Consider the following 20,000-nt stretch of genomic DNA (forward strand, 5'->3'; position numbering starts at 1 on the left):
TTGTTACAGCGATTAGGGTTATCATCACTGTAGCAAAGTAATGCTATGTTGTGGGGTGCACTGTTATATAACTGCACAATAACTAACAACTACAGAACACCCAGAGAATGTGCTCATCTACTGCATTCAACCCATCTGTAGCATTACAGCATGGCAGATAGGAGACACACAGAATAACATTGATAACATGTGTAATTAGTTGTGATTATGTACAGTTAAACTGTTATAGTCGGCTAGTTGTAGTGCTTACCTGCTAAACGGGAGAAAGAAAAGAAAAGAAAAGCCAGTTATTTTGGCAGTAATTGTGGCAACTTAACGCTGTAGAAGTCCTTGATAGCGAGCACAATATGGCGGCAATATAGCAGCAATGTGGTTATTGCGGCCTCGCTAATCTGATGATTATGATAAATGCAATATATTGAGTTTGGTGAAGACAAAATGTGGTTTATACTGCGGTGTAGACACAAAGTCACAGGTCTCCATGTGTCAGACAACATAGATATAGACAGATAGAACACAGAGCTTGACTTTAGCAAGGGAGAGACAGACAGCTGTCTCTGTTATTATGGAGACGCAGGGGGGTGGAGAGACAGCCAGCTGTCTCTGTTATTATGGACAAGCAGGGGGGTGGAGAGCAGGTAAACTACTAACCGGTTCTTTCCCTCACCTGTATCCAATCCTGACTTCATGTCTGCCATCTTAGAAAATGGCTACATTTCACTGTATTTATATTTCGGCATATTCCTATGGGAGTGTGGGCAAGTCTTGATCAACGTACTATCATTCTGGTATAGAGAGCCCAGCGATGGTGTCCTTGCAAAATAGCATCGGGGAACTTGTTTTGGTGGAAGCATGTAAAAGATGCTCAGCCATTTTCAGCGTGTAGGTTGCTAACTCGCAGGTTGTTGTTGTTTCACGTAGCATTATGGACTTTCAAAACACGCAATGCCAGATAGCGGAAACGGAAGAGTATTCCCCTTCCCTTACCCCAAAAGCAGAGCTTATACCCGTAGCCTACTTCTGTTGAGACAGACTAGGTCCAACCAAACTCTTGAATTACGAACCATTACCAGGATTAATGTATAGGTTAAGGTGACCAGACGTCGCCGATTTTCAGGGACAGTACCCGAAAATGTCCCCGATTTTCTGCTCCTCGTCCGCGCCCGACATTACTGTCTTTCAGATGCTCCAGCAGCAGGAGTGAAGATGCTTATATCATGGAACTTTACAACCACAAACTATAGAGACCTAGGGCATTCAGAGGATGTATGGCTTTCCTAGGTACAGTATATTACCAATAAGGAGGTTTTTGAGCAATTTCCAGAACAGAAGTGCTCGCCACCCAATCGCCAAAAATTTTAATTCTTACAGAAACTTTTGACATTTGGATATTTAACATCCAAATGTCAAAAGTTTTTGATTGCATATGTAACTGAAGTGAATCAGCGCCGATTCCTCGTGAGTCCCGAGTGGTAGCGAGTAGGTTGGTTAAACTCACTCCCCCAGTATAAAGGCACGTTGATCAGCTCCGCCAAGGGAGCTAGCTCTCTTGGTGCAGTGGTTAGCGTGTCCCCCTCGTAAGCCGAAGGTCGGCAGTTCGAATCCACCCCTGGGCAAGCCCTTAACATGGGTTGCTGCAAGTACCACCTACACAACGCCGTTACACATATCACAGCATACATGTTTCTAATGGTGTTCGTCAAGGTCTTGCTGTCTTACTGTGCTATTATGGAGGGATATCAGTTGGCCTGCACCATAGTTTATTACAGTAGCCATGGTCAAAATACATGAAACCTTTTTATTTCATTTGAAGATGGTAGACAAAGTAGTGTTAATAACCTAACCTATAATAGTAGTAATGTTAATGGTTGGTGTATTTTAATGATATTCACAGCAGTTGTAGTTGGCTAAGTAAATAGTGGCAGCCATTGGCAATAATAAATATAGTATAGTATAAAGTATAGTATAAAATAAATGTATACAACATAAGGAAATGCATAATAGGTCTCCTTTAAAGGGCGGCCTAGTGATAATCACATATCTGTAAAGTAATGAGAGCAGTAGCAGGAGTTCAGTGTTCTTAGTGTGATACTCACAGCATTAGCAGACGGAGGTGGAGGTAGTGGTAGCCAGTGGCCAGCAGGGGGCTCATGCTTAGTGTTATTGTAAAGGTTAAAGTTCAAAGTGCTGCTGCGCCCCTGGCCGTGACCCCCGCCCTGACAGAGCATGCCCAGCGTGAGCGTGTTGTGCTTTAGGACACCAGTCTGATTGGAGGAGACAACATCACATGACATGGGTGAATGCGAGGGGGGGAGAGGGGAGGGGAGGGGAGGGGGCGGAGCCAACACAGCGGGCTGCGGCATGGCGACAACACACTGTGAGCTCCACAAATAAACAAACAAACACACAAACAACTGTAACACCAATAACAACAACAACAGTGCAGAGTTGCTGAAAGCACAGAGAAATGTTACAGTAGCTCGTGATTGATCAACACACACACAGAGAACATTGTGTCATACAAGCAACTGCCATTCCTACATTAGTTAACACAGTATATTATCTTTCTTAGTGCTTAGGTTATGTGATTACTTAAACAAACAATACGTCTAAACCCCAGCTGAAAACTGATGATTAGAATTGTATTATTATTATTAGTAGTAGTAGTAGTAGTATTACGGTATATGAATTATTAAACTTCTACTGTACATATGGATGGATGGATGATGTTCTTAAAAATGGAGACCTCAGTTGAAGACCATCCAATAGTGCAAAGTGTCCAAATGTCAACGCCACCTCTTGTCACTTTAGACTGGATTCCTGTTGGACGATGGGATAGACTAGGAGTTTCAATAACAATTTGAAGACTCTCAACACAAGAGCAACCCCCGTTTTCTCCCCAATTGTACTTGTCCAATCCCATCTGCTGTCCCGGTCATTGCTCCACCCCCTCTGCTGATCTGGGGAGAGTTGGAGACTAGCACATGCTCCCTCCGATACATGTGCAGGCGCCAGCCACTTCTTTTCACCTGACAGCGAGGGGTTTCACCCGCAGGACGTAGCGCGTGGGAGGATCACGCTATCCCCCCCCCCCCTCCCTCCCCAGTTCCCCTCCCTCTGAACAAGTGCCCCGACCATCCAGAGGAGGCGCCAGTACAGCGACCAGGACACATACGCCTTAATCCGGCTTCCCACCCGCAGACACAGCCAATTGTGCCTGTACGGACGCCTGACCAAGCCGGAGGTAACACACGGGGGCTCGAACCTGCAACCCTCGTGTTGCTAGGCAGGGAATCGACTAGGTAGGCATTTCTTCAATGCATATCCACAGTGGTGAGTACTGTGCAGTAGGGCAGGCTGACAGACTGATAGTGTGGGGTGGACACACATGCAGCCAGACACACATCTGGTCAACCTTACAACACAGATACAGACAGGGAGAGCTTCAGTGAGTGTGTGAGTGTCACAGTGTGAGCGATAGCATTTCCCTCTCCCCTGTGTCTGTGCTATATGGACGTACCCTGTCCAATCGTTTGGCCTCTATGTGCCTGAGTAGCTGTTGCCTCCAATCTGCAGGCATCTTGGAGGTGATGTCTTCGGGTTTCTGCGATACGACGGCTCTTATTTTGACGCCGTCGTCGGACGGTTTCTCAGGGCAGGTGGCTAGGGTGTAATCGGGGGGCATCTTCTCTAGCAGGGCAGCCATGGTGGGACGAGCTGACACTGGACGTGCCTGAGGACAAAGATTTAATGTTCCGTAAGGACTAGGAAGGACTGGGAATAAAACTTAATTGTGGAACTTAAAACTTAATTGACTTAATTGTAAATTGTGTGTAAGACACAATTCCCACGTACTATGTTGCAAAGAGGATGTTGTTACTTGTTCCCCTTCCCATCCTTGGCACGGCCCAAAACCCTGCCTTGGCTTAATGAATATGGGCGAGTCCTAATAGAGTAGATCACTTACTCTTATGATGTCCACTACATGCAAGCTTAGTTTACTAAAGATGTCTTTGACACAATAGCTCGTTCACTGGCATCTCATATTTCCCCCTCTTGTTTCAAGCATGCTGTAATTCAACCACTACTCAAAATACTTAGTCTAGGTCCTTCTGTGCGGATCAACTACAAACCGATTTCCATAAAGGTTTTAGAAAAAGTAGTAGTCGCCATTTGGAATCATGACTGACAGTAACATCTTTGAGATGTTATCCAGGTAATTGTTCAGCCTTAGTTCCTCTGGAAAACACAGTATTTAAGACTGGGTTGGTGTCAGTGCGCCTGGACTGGTTTGGATCCTATCTTTCAAATTTAACCATCTCTGTTAGTTTCTCTTCCTCTTCCGCAAAGATTATTTGTGGTGTGCCACAGGGTTCAATTTTGGGTCCACTTCTCTTCAGTTTGTCTGTGCTTCCCTTCGGCCTCCTTCCATTGTTATGCCAATGACAGAATTATCTGCCTGTGAAACCAAATGGCTCCACCAGTCTTGTATTTCTCAATCAGTGCCTTGCTGAAACCTGTTTTAATGTTGACAACAGTTTTCAACAGTGATTCCCAACCAGGGGTACGTGTACCCCTACGGGTACTGGAGCAGCTTGCAGGGGATACTTGGAAAGATTTGTGATTACAATTTATTTTCCAAAACGATGGGATTTTTTTTTCCATTTCATAAGCCCATTGTTAAAATGGCAAGTGCACGCTGCAACTAGTTCCCCTCCGACAGGTGTCAACTGCTACGTTACTGATAAATGGCTGAAAAATGTCCAGTTGCTGTCGCACCAGATTCAGGTTTAGGGGAGCCTGGTTACAAAAGGAAAATGAGGCCATGCCCACACACTGGCAGTTCAGTGAAAAATATATTTTGTATGGATTTCTTTGTACGTCTGCATATGACACTAAAGGTTATAGAATAAATTTAGGAGCATCATCAACAGGCATGAGTGAGGGGGTACTATCGGCAAAACAGCTCAAGGGGTACATAAGATAAAAAAAAAAGGTTGGGAACCACTGGTTAGCTAGCAAACCTTCTCTATTGCTTTAGGCTAACTATAAATAGCCAATCAAACTGCAGAAGTTAGATATCTTATAATACAAAATGAGTCATGTAGAAAATGTAATAGAACCTATTACCGTACCAAACAGTACCATTCCAACAATGTTTGTCCAAACCTAGCTGCGAGTAAACTAAGCCTGCTTGCAGCACAGTACACCGAAGCAGGGAACAGTACCAGTGAAACAAACGTGCCTCGAGCTAGCTACGTCCATCTAAATCCCTGGATGCGTGTCTCAGCCACATGAAATAGAATTGTAAGAACTGAATTTGAAAGCGTATAGAGGATTGATGCTTTACTTCAAACTAGTTTGACATTTGAAAATCTAATTTGAAATCTTCATTACCTTCTGTACTTGTTTTCCCCTGGTACTGTTCTGCCAGTTGCTGTTGTGGCATCGAAAGTGGCAACAAATTTCCCCAAGGGGATTAATAAAGTTATATTGATCTTAAATGAAAACTTAATGTTTAAAGGAAGAATGACCATCACAAACCATCACATTCAGTTTCAAATTTGCCAATACAAATTAAATTTCTGCAATTAACTTTTTTCCCGCCATGGCACAGCCAAGGGCATCCCGAGGAAAATCCAGGTCAGGTAGTCAGTCAGTCACAGGGACGCTTCGTGAGATTTCACTTCATGAGATGACCTCTAGGCGGCATCTTTGACTAAGAGATGCAGTGTTTCCCATATATTACAAGGAGGTTTTATATTATGATATATTAGCACACAATAAAAACTTGGCCAATGTAGAGAAATGAATCTAAAATCAATCTCTGATGAACGTGATCATGATCATGTCATGTATCTTTTGGAAATGCACAGGCCAGCAGCATTGTACTCCAGTCTGCCGGTGTGAAAATGAAAGTGGAACTCAACATTCCACAATTTGCTCCAAACTCGCCTCTGTTAGCAATGGGATTTGTGAACAGTAACCCGATAACACGCATTCTACTGCCCTACAAACTTTAACGGTAGGTAACGTTACTACCTTGTGGTATTTAAGTCACGCTAGTCTAATTATTTAACCGATAACTGTCGCAATGCTTTAGTGCATTGAACTGAACCCACACGCCATGGGATCTGTGCTTGTTGCATTATGATGATTCAATTTAAGCTTTTTTTTTTTTTTTTTAGACATACCCTACAATTATTTGTACATAATACTCAACGCAGGGGTTCACAAACTTAAGAATGCCGGGGGGCCCTCTTTGAAATCAGAAAATCTTCTGGGGCCCACCCCCTTTAATCACAACTCTGATCAGCACACACGACTGATTATTATTTCCCTATATATTTTTATTTCATTAACAGAGCATGTGAACTTGGGCATACGGCAAATTAATAATCCTTCCACATACAAAACATTTAGGCAAAATACCCAAAAGCCAGATTGCCAACATTTTCTCCCCCTTACTCATCAGAAATATTTGCCTGCACTGGGGTTAAAGTGGGATTTGGCAGGTGATTTTGAAAAGAAAATGCACACACATTTACCTTCCTACCACTCTCCAAACAATGCACTGCCATTTTCTTTGCTTTTAGCTAGATTGAATTCAAATGAGCCTGACATGGGTTGAAAGCTCGCAGGCTGGGGTACATCACCCAAATCACATTAAATGTTACTGTTACAATGTTACAATGTGTTAGCTCAAATGCTAACCGTTTCATGTATGTGGATGGAGTATGTTAACACCATTAGCGTCAAGTTCCAGGATGTATAGTGAAATAAAAACACTGATTTGGGTGCTCTAACCTAGTTTGTTAGTGTATTATTCAAGCTTTCTAGTCAAGTACAGTCCATTTGGTAGTTTGTATTCGTCCAAAAACGTCCTGCAAAACCTGCAGTACCTCCACGGCCCACCAGTGGGCCGCCACCCACACTTTGGGAATCACAGTATACCCGCTGGTATAGATACAGTCGGTCTGTGTGGGAACGCCCACAAAATGTTATACGGCTGGCACGCGAGTGGGGTAAAAAAAAACATATAACTCAATGGGCTGACTCACCAAAGGACGGTGCTGTGGCTCTACACTACAGGTTTGGGGATATAGAGCAGGTACATTGACATCTGTTCATATGTGCGTTTACTGCGGGGGTTGAATCCCCGATCGTGTCTGCCTGGGCTGGGCTAGCAGCTAAATGCTAACTATGCTGAATCGGGAGAACGGGGGGATTTACCCCACCCTGACCACGCCCCCAGCCAGCTACCCCAGCGTCTATGACGAGACATCGACTCAACCTATGGCTCTTCTCTCAGTCCCCAAATCCGGACTGAGATCAAGGAAGACTGGGCTTTTGCAGTCAAAGCCGCTAAAGAGTTTAGCAGCTAAACTCTGCAGCGACTTGCCAGTTATCCACTAGATATAAGGTTGGCTAAGTCTGTATCATCTGTAAAGTCTTTTTTATATTGTTTGATTGTTCTTACCTCGGTGTACCTCTTATGTTGCCTTGTCTTTTATTATGATATATTATTGTTTTACTTCTTCTTACGTCTGTAATTGTTCTTTCATTGTTTCCATTGCTGTTCAATCTATTGTTCTGTTTTGGCTGTAAAGCACTTTGTAAAGTAATTTTCAAAAAGTGCTGAAGTTTATTATTTTATTATAGCTCTCACATTAAAAGATGAATATGATGAATATGACACAAAAGGAGATTTTGATTGTGACTATTTATATAGGTTTTTAGGCCGCGAGTTAAAACAAGTCAGTGAGTGAGTGAGTGAATGAATGAATGAATGAATGAATGAATGGATGAGTGAGTGAATAAATGAATGTGTGGGGACATGTATTAGTAGATAGACAGCAAAGACACGCATATATCAGCAACTTAGATACACAGCAGACAGCCAGACTGACAGACAGGCAGACAGACAGACACATATGTCTACCTGAGATGCTCCGTAGGTCTCTGTACTATAACTCCTGGCAGACAGGGGGCGGCGCTGAGTCAGGCTCTTGGTGGGGTAACCCATCACAGGCTTCTTCGGCTCCTGGTAGGCGGGGTAGTCGTCGTCGTAGCGACCGTTCCTCTTGTTGTGCTGCAGGTGGCTCTGGCTGTCGGCCATGTTGGCGAGGACAGAGGAGTGCTCCATGAGGGTGGAGTAGGCAAGAGAACGTCCGTAGAGAGGAGGGTCAGCCTGAGAGGGGAGGAGAGGGAGGAGAGTGTCTTTAGTGCACAGACTCATACAGAGGAGGGTCAGCCTGAGAGGGGAGGAGAGGGAGGAGAGTGTCTTTAGTCCACAGACTCGTAGAGAGGAGGGTCAGCCTGAGAGGGGAGGAGAGGGAGGAGAGTGTCTTTAGTCCACAGACTCCAAGTTTATTTTCTCTCAGCTAATCTTGGCCGTACTTAAGCTATGTATTGTTACAAAGTCAGTAGAATATGCAAATGTTTAACTTCCCTCCATGCTGCCTCTACTAAGTGCTCCCCGTTCGCTTGCCGGCTATACTTTTATTATCAAATGACGTGGGTTTAGCTAAGCTAAGCTGCTACCATGGCTACAGAGGTAGTCGAGAGGGACGCGGATGCGCCTCAGCCGGGGGAGGCTGCTAAAAGACTGCCGGTGCTGCAACAAACTGTACGCTGCTTTCCTGAACCTGACTTTGCCTGCTGACTGCCTACCCTGAATACAGGAGACTGTGTTTTTACCTGGAACTTGCAGCTACTGTAACATCCAACATTCGTTCAGCAGGTGGGACGTTTATCCACGCAACGCCTTTGAAAACGGTTGCGATTTGTCCTGTGTAGCCATCCATGTTATTGGCGAGTGATCTTAGATTTGCGAGGTAAAGGCTGGGAAGAGTTTTGTATGGAGTAGCTCAGCTGGGTAGCAAACCAGCTGCGAGCTGGTAACCTTTAACCAGCTGGATTCGTGCAAGATCATGAGATCAGGTTCACACAGCACGGTGTCAGGTGGTAACCTTTTCTTTGGCCCGAAAATATATCAACGCACGTTCTGAAGCGGTTTATCACTTTTCTCTGGTCATATGCATACAGTTTCAAAAAATAATTGCACATATTTCTACTCCATAGATGTCCTAGTTTTAATGAACCATCATATTCACAGCGGCAAAATGATTCTTTAATACTGTACAAAGACAAAGAAATGCACCTGGCAATATTATAATGTCATACAGTACAACCAAAACAGGCACCTTATGCTGTACAGTATCCACATTATTTTTGTGAGGCTCCTGCTGTAAAATAATTCTGGGAGCAATATCCGGTCTAGAACGTGAGCAGCTGTGTTTACGCTGGCTTGACGCTGCCTGGATAGTACTCTGCACTGCACCCCATGACTGCAGCGCGTGCCTCCTCGCATCGCATTTCCTTGTCGAACTCCGACGTTAAAAGTTTGCTCGTCAGAAAATAACACTCGTTTTGGGAATGTAGCCTAATAATGTTTTCTATCACATCCGCTAACCTGTTGCTCGTTGAACAAGTCAGCATTTATCAGCTCAGCTGCACCGTTTACAGACGGGTGCATTAGACGCGCTGTGTTGTGTCAAGCTAGACGTAACGGGGGAAGAGGACAGCAGAAGGAAGCAGCACCCATGGTGCATCATGGCCGCCAAAAATAAGGTGGATATGCAAGTAATAATGTCATCCCTACCTGATGTCTGTACTGAGCTTCTTGCAACGCCTCCTGCTGGGCTTCGTGGACTCTGCGGAACAACGCCAGCTCTGTAGAGCTCACCAGTGAATCCGCTCTCCGCAAAAAGCCTGGCCTGGAGCGCTGCGATGGGATTGGCTGCTGTGGCTGGGTGGACACGCCCTCCTGGGTGATCGGCGGTTGGGGGAAGGAAAACATCTCCAGGGGCGGGTACGCTCGGTAACGAGGGCTCACCAGGTCTTTGGGTAAAGTCTTCCCGGGCTGGTTGACATACTCCAAGGCCTTCCCTGATTGGTTGACGTAGTCCGGCGTGTTGGGGAATGGGGGAGGCACCCGGCGGTCCATGGTTACCTGATTGGTTATATGTTATTTATCCCCAATGACATTTTGCGTACAGCTGTCACATGCAGACCTTATGACAACAATGTTTTCACTTGTTTAACTAGAAAACAAGACTGCCCTTGTTATTTATTTATATATATATTTATTTATTTATTTATTTATTTATTTATTTATTTATTCATTCATTTATTTATTTATTTATTGAGTTTTTAATCTGAAAGCAGACATACTGTAAGAATAGCTGTAACACTTGCTGCAGCCAATGGTGATAATAATAAACTCATCTATGTCAACCATCATGGAGGGCTGGACGATAATTCAATATTATCATTTATCATCTTTCAGTGGAATCATATCGTGATGATATGAACATATTTTAATATCGTGACCCTTTGCTGCTGTCCAAATGAATGACGACAAGCAAATTGTACTTAAAAACTCTGATAAAATAAAATGAGGTATGGTAGGAATATTATTTGAAAATTTCTGGTTTGTTTGACATAACCTATCTTTACCATTCGGTTCAATGAGATGGACATTAATTTGATTATTTAATGTGATTTTGCCTACATGAACCACATTATTTTGATATTGATATCGAGAAAAATCCTTATGATTATTATCATGATATTGATTTCAACCATTATGGTCCAGCCCGACATACATCTGCACACACAAATACAAACACTTCAGCACTTGGAAATTCCACCTGCTGCTAACATGGTGGCATGATCATATTCATAAATAATAGATTTGGTGCTTACAGTATGAAACAAACAATAGAAATACTTTACTATTTCCCACCCTTTCTCTCTCCATCCATGCCTCCTTCTCTTCCCACCCCCCTCTCTCTCTCTCTCTCTCCCTTCCTCCCTCTGCCCGCTATCTCTCTCATGCCTAACTAGAGAACAATTAGAGGTGTTAACCTGGGGGTTGTAGTTCTGGTCAAAGTGGTAGGCCTTATGTGGGAGGCCAGGTTTTTGATTCTGTCCTTGTTGGTTCCCTGGGAAGCCCAGATCATCATCTAACATGGGGGCTGACTGGGACCGGGCCATACTGGTCTGCTCCATAGAACCAGGCAGCTCCGGACGGTCCAAACTGGCCTGCTGCTCAATGGATGAACTGTAGCTGTCCATAGGAATACTGTAGATAAGACAACAACAAGAATAATCTGAGTAAAAACAATGCACTGCAGCAATAACACATTCAAACATTGAACTATGACTACATACCTGCCAACACCCCCGATCTTCGCGGGAGTCTCCCTACTTTGAACCTTTTCTCCTGCTGTGCTCCCACTTCTCCTGTTAATCCCCCCCGATTTCATAGTGATACAAATCAAATGGCTGTTAGCAGGCTCGGTTGTAAAGCCTGCGAGAAGTTTCTGGTATCATATGAAACTAGAAGACCTAAAGCATCCATTGGTACCAACCATGTCAGGGGCTAAACAATCCTCCAAATTTAGACAAAGTTTTGGCGAGGGATTTTCAAAGTTGTCCCTTGACCTCTCACCTCAATATATCTGTATCTATATAAATGGGTTCTATAGAGAGTCAAAGTGGAATGTCACTTCCTGCTTCAGCACTGTACCAGAGATTTTCATCCGCCATTCATTTTCCCATAGACATTTTGTAAAATGCTTATAAAAATAGTTTTACTTGTTCAAGCTAAACGGTTCAGATGTATTTAGACCAAAACGAAAAAAAATGCGGGTTTAAAGAAAATATTTTTGCGATGTTGTTTTTTTCAGTTTTGGTCCGAGTGAAATGTTCTATGGTCTCTCCCGATTCTAAATATAGCTGAACCGTTTGGTTTGACCAAGTGAAACCATTTTTATGAGCATTTTACGAAATGTCTATGGGAAAATATATTGCGGAACAAAATCTCTGGTACAGTGCTGAAGCAGGAAGTGACGTTCACTTTGCCTCTCTATTGGTACCCACAAGTCTCCCCCTTTACAGATAAGGTAGCCGATACCCCAAGCAATCTCCCTGTTTTTCACAGCCTAATGTTGGCAGGCATGTGGTTGATAATCACATTAAAACAACACTGTGTGTAGACACATGACAATGATCAAGGAAAAACAAACAATACCAATAATCAGATCAAAACAATTGGACTGTAGCTGACCGTAGGATTGCTGAAGAAAAGGCGACAACAATAATCAGATTACAAACAGAGAACTGTGGCTAACAATCAGAAAACCAACGAGTATGAGAGTAGTATAGTGGTGTAATGATGATAATCCTATAATAAGAATGCAAAGTCTCTGTGTGTGCGGCCACAGCTATGACGTTTTACGTGTGATCGCGCTGAATCTTTCAGGAAGTGTAAAGAGCACCCCCTACGGGTGACCTGACAGAGCCAGGTTTTTGAATTAGGGATGATTAATTGCCGAATGTGCAGCTTAATGATTGAACTTGGCCATGCTGCACAATGGATGCACAGCCTCCACCCATTAATCAGCCGGGGGTGGAGCCCCCGCAGTCTGGCTGCCTGTTGAGGCGAGTTAGTTGAGGAGATGTTTGGAGGAGAAACCTGCAGCTCCAGGAAGAGGCAAATCGTATAAAAAAAAAAAAGCGTATTTCACAAATCCAATCGCGGCAGTTCTTTGTATGTACGTCAAACCCATATAAGCCTGCTATTTTCACCCTCTGTATACAACAATAAAGCACCCACCTGTAGACCTTGTAGGAGCCCATGTCGATCTCGTCGATGCTCTGTGACTTCTTAAACTTTGACCTCATCTCCTTCATCATGGGCGAGAGGCGGTCCGAGCTCTTACTCATCACCACCGTTACCTTGTTGCCCCCCGTGACACCCAGCTGCTCCTTCCTGTTCTGCTCCCCCTGGTTGTCGTGGTAACTCCAGTTACCGCCGGGCAAAGGCCCCGCCCCCTGCTCCATCCTATAGGATCAGAAAAGGGAGTGAGATGCCGGGGTCACACTGGTGAGGTAGATCACACAGCTCCATGCATCACAACTCTCATTCCCATCAATCCTCACGACTCTGTATCCTCATCTCAAATGTGGGATTGTCTGGGTGCACGCTCAGTGCCTGGGTGCACGCTCAGTGCCTGGGTGCACGCTCAGTGCCTGGGTGCACGCTCAGTGCCTGGGTGCATGCTCAGTGCCTGGGCAAAGAACTTTTATGGAAAGAAATGACAGCTCCATATTGCCCCATTGCAACATCAGCGCCCAGCAGCCTCTGCCATTTTTTATTTTTGGAAACGTGACAGCGCCAAAAGAACCTCGCACAGGCTCGCAGTGGTCAGCTGCGGTAGCGCTGGCCCCTATAATCAGCCTCTCTAAACAGTAACTCAACGGGAGAACACTCTAAACTTTGGGGATTCACATCTTTTCCGGGCGTACTGCAAATCTTGATTGAAGTGGTGTAGTGCAGGGATGTAAAACAACAACCATATTGTGGAAACTAAGCAAAATTTTTCGTTTTATTAGTTTAGTTTTTTCAAGATAAATAGCTAATGAAAAGGACCCGAGGTTCAACTCCCGTTGAGTTACTGTTTAGAGAGGCGCTACCGCAGCTGACCACTGCGAGGCGCATTCTGTTTCCAAAAATGGCCGGAGTGTCGTCTCTTTCCTTCCACACTCTTTGGCCTGGGTGCACGCTCAGTGCCACCCTCGCTTGAGTCTGTGCCCCACCTTGGCTCCTCCCACCAAAATGGCTTGGACATGCCACTGGATTCATATTGGGAATTTATGCTACTAAGCCATAAAAAAAAATATATATATATATAAGCTCCTGCCAAAATTGTAATGTTTACTGACTGCAATATACTCACCGCAGGTCGATGTTATAGAGAACTGGTTCTCAATTATGCGGCATAAGAATCCAAGAGTATGATTGATTGAGAGCGACGTGCCTTCAACCAGAGAGGGGGATACTACTCATTAGAATCAGCTACTGTGTAGCTGATTGTTTGGTGGCAATGAAAAGACTTTGCATAAAGATTTTATGGCTGACAGTTGAAGAAAAGCTGATCATCCCTTGTTCCATTCAGTTCCATTTAACTACTTTTTGTAATTACTAGTAATCTAACTACCGTAAATTCCGGACTATAAGGCGCACCGGTGTATAAGCCGCACCTTCAAAGTTGACTATTTTTTTCTTATATAAGCCGCACCGGACTATAAGCCGCGGGTGTTTTAATGGTTTTTTTTTTATTTTTTTTATTGTGTTTTAATGTTTAATTACCATATGTAATGCTCCCATTTATTAACATTTCAACAAAACAACATAACACAACACCACCTGTGTTGTTATTTACAGTGCACACAGTGTCATACAGTGTCATACAGTGTGGTGAAAAGAGGGCAAGAGAGGAAATTAAAACAGAAGTGGATTTATAGTTAGAAAGAGTGCTAAAAAAGAGAGATTTTTTTTTTTGAAAAAATCCATAGATAAGCCGCACCGTTATATAAGCCGCAGGGGCCAAAAAAGGCCAAAAAACGGGAAAAAAGGTGCGGCTTATAGTCCGGAATTTACGGTAATTACTTTTTCAAATTTAGTAACTCAATCGCATCGTGAAAATAGCGGACAACTTCAGAGGATTATCCGGTTTATGATCATCAGACCTAGCCCAGGGAGAGGCGCCGCCTCTCTGCCAGACGAAAATGCTCCACACACGGCAGCCAGAGGTACACAATAGTAGGCTATAAGCCTCCCCAATAAGCCAATGTTCAAGTATCCTGTGCAGTACAATGATATATACAATTTGACAGCATGTCTTGTCCCACTGTGCCACAGCAACACTAAAATAATATGTGCATCAATAAGGGAATCTAAGCAGACTTTTAAAAGTAACACAAAAGTTACTTTCCCTAGTAACTAATACATTTTATTTTTGCAGTATTTTAACTTGTACCCCCCTCATCCAGCAGATGGATCGTAAGGTGGATTTTGTGATTTTTTTTTTCTGTGGAAAAAAAAGTTTTGGGAGTTCAGGGCTGAAACTTTCCAAATCATGTTTTTTTGATTTATCATGGTAATTCAACCTTCCGCCATGCTAAAAAAGTGTTCCTGGCAAAAAGTAAGCGCTATAATCACGTTAACCCCCCTCATCCAGCAGCTGGATCCTATTAAAACCATTAAAACCACTTTTTTGAGACCTCCAGGAAATTTTTACAAAATTAATCTATTTTATTTTTTTCAGCGGGCATCCTGGACCAAACACCTTTAAATTTGACCTTAATATCTAACCTTGGAGTTTGTTGAACATTTGGTGGAGTTACAACCATTCAAAATCCATTGCATATTTTCCCCATTGATTTCAATGTTAATTTAGCAAAAAAACAACATTTTTTTTTGGACTCCCACGTACTTTCCCCAAAAATAATTATTTTTCTGATCTTACACCTCTCAGCTAGAGTCAATACATCAAATTTGTAGCTTCTATTGTGTTTGGCCCCATCCCCCTATTTGATCAGTGTTGGCACAGCAACCAATTGCATGCAGTTTAACATTAAATACACAGTACAGTGATTGTCATGGTAACATGTCACATGACCTGGGAACCCGGATTTTCCAGTGCAAACTACTGATTTGAAGCCTTTAGACCAAGATTGATGGATCAATGAAGCTATCTTATGTTTTTTGTGAAAATTAGCTGGCAGTCGAAAATTAGCAGTTTCATGATTTTTTATGAAACTCACCTTCATTGACAATACGTGCGTATCTCCGCGCTCGTTCGTCGTAGCGACTCGCCGATAGCATTTCTGGAATCGCCGTCGAAATTTGACCATAGATCTCTAACATCGTCGTGTTTTGTGGTTGTAGCAGCTTTCTATCGCTCCCCGTTTGAGGTGCGCTCAAAGCACCGATGCACAGTAAATCCAAAGCCGTGAAACGAGGCTCTTTTTCGGCTAATGTTGCTGGACGCCTCGGTGGGGATGTTTTCCTGGAGGTCTGCCTTCCTTCGCTCCCCCTTGCTGCTCTGCGACCAGGTCACCACAGGCCAGTCACCCGGATGGCAAAGATCGCTCATGAACAACATCCGGGTCGCCTTCCAGATACTTTCTGTGGACTTCCGTGTCATAGAGCCGGCCAGTTTCGTCGTGTATCGATCAATATCTGGCAAGCAGCCAGATAGGCAAAAAATATGGATGGATGATAAGGATTGCAATTCTCAAAAGATGAAAAGGTAAGAAAATAATTCCTCCGCGAAAAATGTGAGAAATCCCAGGCTAAAATAATCCCACAGGGGGATATCCAGGTGGCATTGATGGGTATGCAAAAAAATCATATTTTGTCTTTTCTACTGTAAATTTGATTGTACAGTAAGTACAGTAAACTGGCATTTGAGGGGTTAAAATTCTGAGTAAGCATGACATGTTGATATGAGGTATGAGGGATGAAGTTACCAATGGATAAGAATCAATAAAAAAATCATAATAATAATTATAATAATTATTATGAATATTATTGACTATCAACATCCAGCTGCTGGATGAGGGAGTGCAACAGGCAAAAAATATAAGGAGGGTACAAGGGTTAAAGTAATTCAATTACTTTTTGAGAGGAGTAACCTGCTAACTCTGACTAATTACAAATTTTCAGTAACTTGCCCAACAATGGTTACCTGGGATCCCGTTCTTTGCGGTCGGGATTGGGGCTTGAGCTGGGCGTCAGGTCCAGCTTGGAGGGAAAGGCGGTCCTGTCCTCGAACGGGCTGGGGGTGCGGGTCCAGTTCTGCCAGGGGTTCTGGGAGCCAGGCCCCTGGGCCTGTGGGTCGGGGTCGGGGGTGGAGCGCTGGTTGCTGCTGTGGAAGGGGAGCGTCTGGGTGTCCAGCTCCAGAGGGACCCCCACGATGCGCTCCTGCCTGAGGAGGGGGCGGCGCCGGTCGGCAGACGCGCTGCGGGGCTTGGACCCCAGCGGGGGGTTCCCCTGGCTGGTGGCGGGGGCCGGGGGGTCCAGAGGGGACTCCTCGGCGTCGAAGCCCGTGTTGTCGTAGTGAGGGGCCTCGGACCAATCGAAAGGCTCGCTGAGCGGGCGGCGGTCTCCGCGCTGCTGCAGGGTTCCTGACGGAGGGGTTTCCCTCTGGGACAGCAGGGGCTTGGAGTCGATGGGCTTGGGGAACGACTGGGCCAATCTACACACACACATTATGAAACAATGGTCAAAAATAGTCAGGTGTAAATGACACTGAAATGCCATGCTAACACTATCATTAACTAACTAACTAACTAACTAACTAACTAACTAACCAAGCAACCAACTAACCAACTAACCAATTATTATAGTTATTTAAGTCAGACACAGCATGTGAGGAGGAGCTGGGGTGGAGGTGGGTTGTTTAAGTCAGACACAGCATAGCCGCTTTCAGACATGCCTTGGAATTCGGGAGTTATCTAGAGGGCATCCGGATGGCGGTGTATGTATGAACACATTTTGGTGAGCTATGCGCGCTCCCGCGACCCTCCTATTATCCTGCTCTGTGACTAGGATGCTAGGTAGTCACAGGGGCGGATAGGTCCCCCCTCCCCTCCAGAGCCCCGTGAAGTAGCCAGCTCAGTGAATACATGAGGAGAGGGAGAGAGACAGAAAGCCAGCGTGACAGATTATTATTATATAAATAGTCGATGTGAATGAGCGAGCGAAAAAAAACATCATGCAGTTTCAGTTTTTCCAAATGAAGCTCGAATCTGCTCCGTGTGCGTCAGCCAACAGGCTACATGTTGCTGGATTGAAATGCGCATGGCTTTGATCTTATTTCATTTCTGCATAGCTTCGCACAGCACACACATTTAAAATAGAGCATTTTTGGACGTGAGGGTCGTCCTCTGCTTCCCAGTATTGGCATATTGGGATATGTGGTTGCGTTCATGCCTTTGATTTCACGTTTACACAGCATTTGTGAAGATCCACGTGCAGAACCGCAAATTCCAAGTAGCGTCAAGTCAGGCAGTATAAAACGAAAACTTCCGGGTATAACCTTCGCAATAATGGCAATTAAATAAAGTAAATGTACGTGTAATGTTTTTTTGTGTGTGTGATCCGAAAGATACAGAACAGAGATAAACTGGAAGAATATCTACTCCCTTCGAAAAGTCAATCGTAGTGAGTGAGTTGACCGTTCTTAAATGATTTTCAGACGGCAGCCCGTCTCAAGTCAAGTCAAGTCAAGTCAAGTCAAGTCAAGTCAAGTTTATTTATATAGCCCTAATTCACAAGCATGTCTCAGAGGGCTTCACAGAAAGTATGTCTAGCTGATTCTAGCTGACACAACAGTAACAAGAATATACAGAATAAAGATAACATTTGAACAATTGATAATATAGAAAATATAGAAATGAAGAGAGAGCAGAGGAGAGAGCAGGAGAAGGGTGAAGAGCAGGGGGAATGTGAGAGAGTGATGGGGTGGGGAGGGAGTGGGAGATGTTGGAGGGTATAGGAGGTGGGGAAGGAGCAAGAGGAGAGAGCAGGAGAGGGGAAGGGGGGGGGTGTGGGGGAGAAGAGAGCAGGGGGAGGGAGGAGGTGGGGAGAGAATGAGAAATATAGACGCACATCTTGCAAACGGACATATGTCAATTTCTTAGCAACCAAACTATGCCTACCGTAAATTCCGCACTATAAGCCGCACTGGAGTATAAGCCGCACCTGCAAAATTGCCTGTTTGTTACATATATAAGCCGCACCGGACTATAAGCCGCGGGTGTTTTAATGGTATTTTTTTTTATTGTGTTTTAATGTTTAATTACCATTATGTAAGGGTTCATGCACAGAGGGGATTGTCGGGAAAGAGATGGCTGTTTGAGGAAGCTCCCATTTATTAACATTTCAACAAAACAACATAACACAACACCACCTGTGTTTTTTTTTACAGTGCACACAGTGTCCGCGGTGTGGTGAAAAGAGGGCAAGAGAGGAAATTAAAACAGAAGTGGATTTATAGTTAGAAAGAGTGCTAAAAAAGAGAGATTTTTTTTTTTTTTTTTTTTTTAAATCCATAGATAAGCCGCACCGGACTATAAGCCGCAGGGGCCAAAAAAGGCCAAAAAACGGGGAAAAAGCCGCGGCTTATAGTCCGGAATTTACGGTAATTTAATTGGCTGCAAGCCTTTAGTAGTGAGTCCTTTTGCCAAATAAGCACATGTTCACATATAGAGCTTATGGGTGCCTTGCTTTAGGGAAGAGTGGGTGCCATGCTTTGAATAGTGGCTTTCTCAAGTTGACCAAGTTGACCGTTCTGATTTTTTGTTACTAAGTAATACAACATTTATTTTATTTTGAAGGTAAAAACGTCTAGCTTCCTGTATTCTGTATAATTCTAGTAGGATGCATTTTAGGACTGAACATAGCAAAGACCTGTTTTCTTTGTAGCGCTTGAGACTCGAGGAAATCGATGCATCTGGGCGTGAGTTGTAGGGTTGTTTAATTAATTACTAACGTTATGCGCAAACGATTATATGCCGTGAACGTTAGGCAGTTATCGCCCAATATGTATTTTTAGCAACTTGTTTTCAGACTGCATGTCGTGATAGTTTGGTGAATGTCAATGCGATTCACTTAAGGCTATGCTCAGACAGTGAAGTACAGCTGTGTGGTCAGTTTTCACAACTCCCCATTGTGTGGTCATGCCCAAATTCCCCCCCACCCCCGCCCCCTCTCTACTTTACACCCGGAGGTGCTCCACATGTATGAAAGCAACATGCCTCATGTCTGACAGGGGACACTTCACGTATCCCCCGGGTCAGCCTCAGGGGAAGCAACCCTGACCTGACCCGGAGTTCATGTCTGAAAGTGGCTCATGTAAGGAGGAGCTGTGGGGGAGGTGGGTTGCAAGCAGCTTGCAGAGGAAGCAGAAAGGCTATGCAGACTGAAGCAGCATTAAATAAGATTTGTCTATTGAATGCATCCCTGCCATATCATATCCACATCACTTTGTGAAAATGGGACCTATATTCAAAACAGGTTCCTAAGCTGTTTTCACATGATTTCCCCCCCATGGCATAATATCCTATTGAGAAAATACTGT

General features: G+C 44.1%; 1 protein-coding gene across 1 annotated transcript in view; it reads right to left on the minus strand.

Annotated features, from left to right (window-relative positions):
- Positions 1–20,000, minus strand: part of lrrc7 (leucine rich repeat containing 7) — a gene marked incomplete at both ends in the record, with an annotated part of 143,985 nt that overhangs the window by 15,032 nt on the left and 108,953 nt on the right. The window contains 7 exons of the mRNA XM_083647366.1: positions 2,097–2,264; positions 3,521–3,733; positions 7,943–8,191; positions 9,665–10,015; positions 10,933–11,149; positions 12,686–12,913; positions 16,605–17,114. Of these exons, the coding sequence (XP_083503492.1) occupies positions 2,097–2,264; positions 3,521–3,733; positions 7,943–8,191; positions 9,665–10,015; positions 10,933–11,149; positions 12,686–12,913; positions 16,605–17,114 (1,936 nt within the window). The remainder of the gene's footprint in view (positions 1–2,096; positions 2,265–3,520; positions 3,734–7,942; positions 8,192–9,664; positions 10,016–10,932; positions 11,150–12,685; positions 12,914–16,604; positions 17,115–20,000) is intronic.

Source organism: Poromitra crassiceps (genome assembly GCF_964638095.1).
Source record: "Poromitra crassiceps genome assembly, chromosome: 12".
NCBI classification, from domain to species: Eukaryota; Metazoa; Chordata; class Actinopteri; order Beryciformes; family Melamphaidae; genus Poromitra; species Poromitra crassiceps.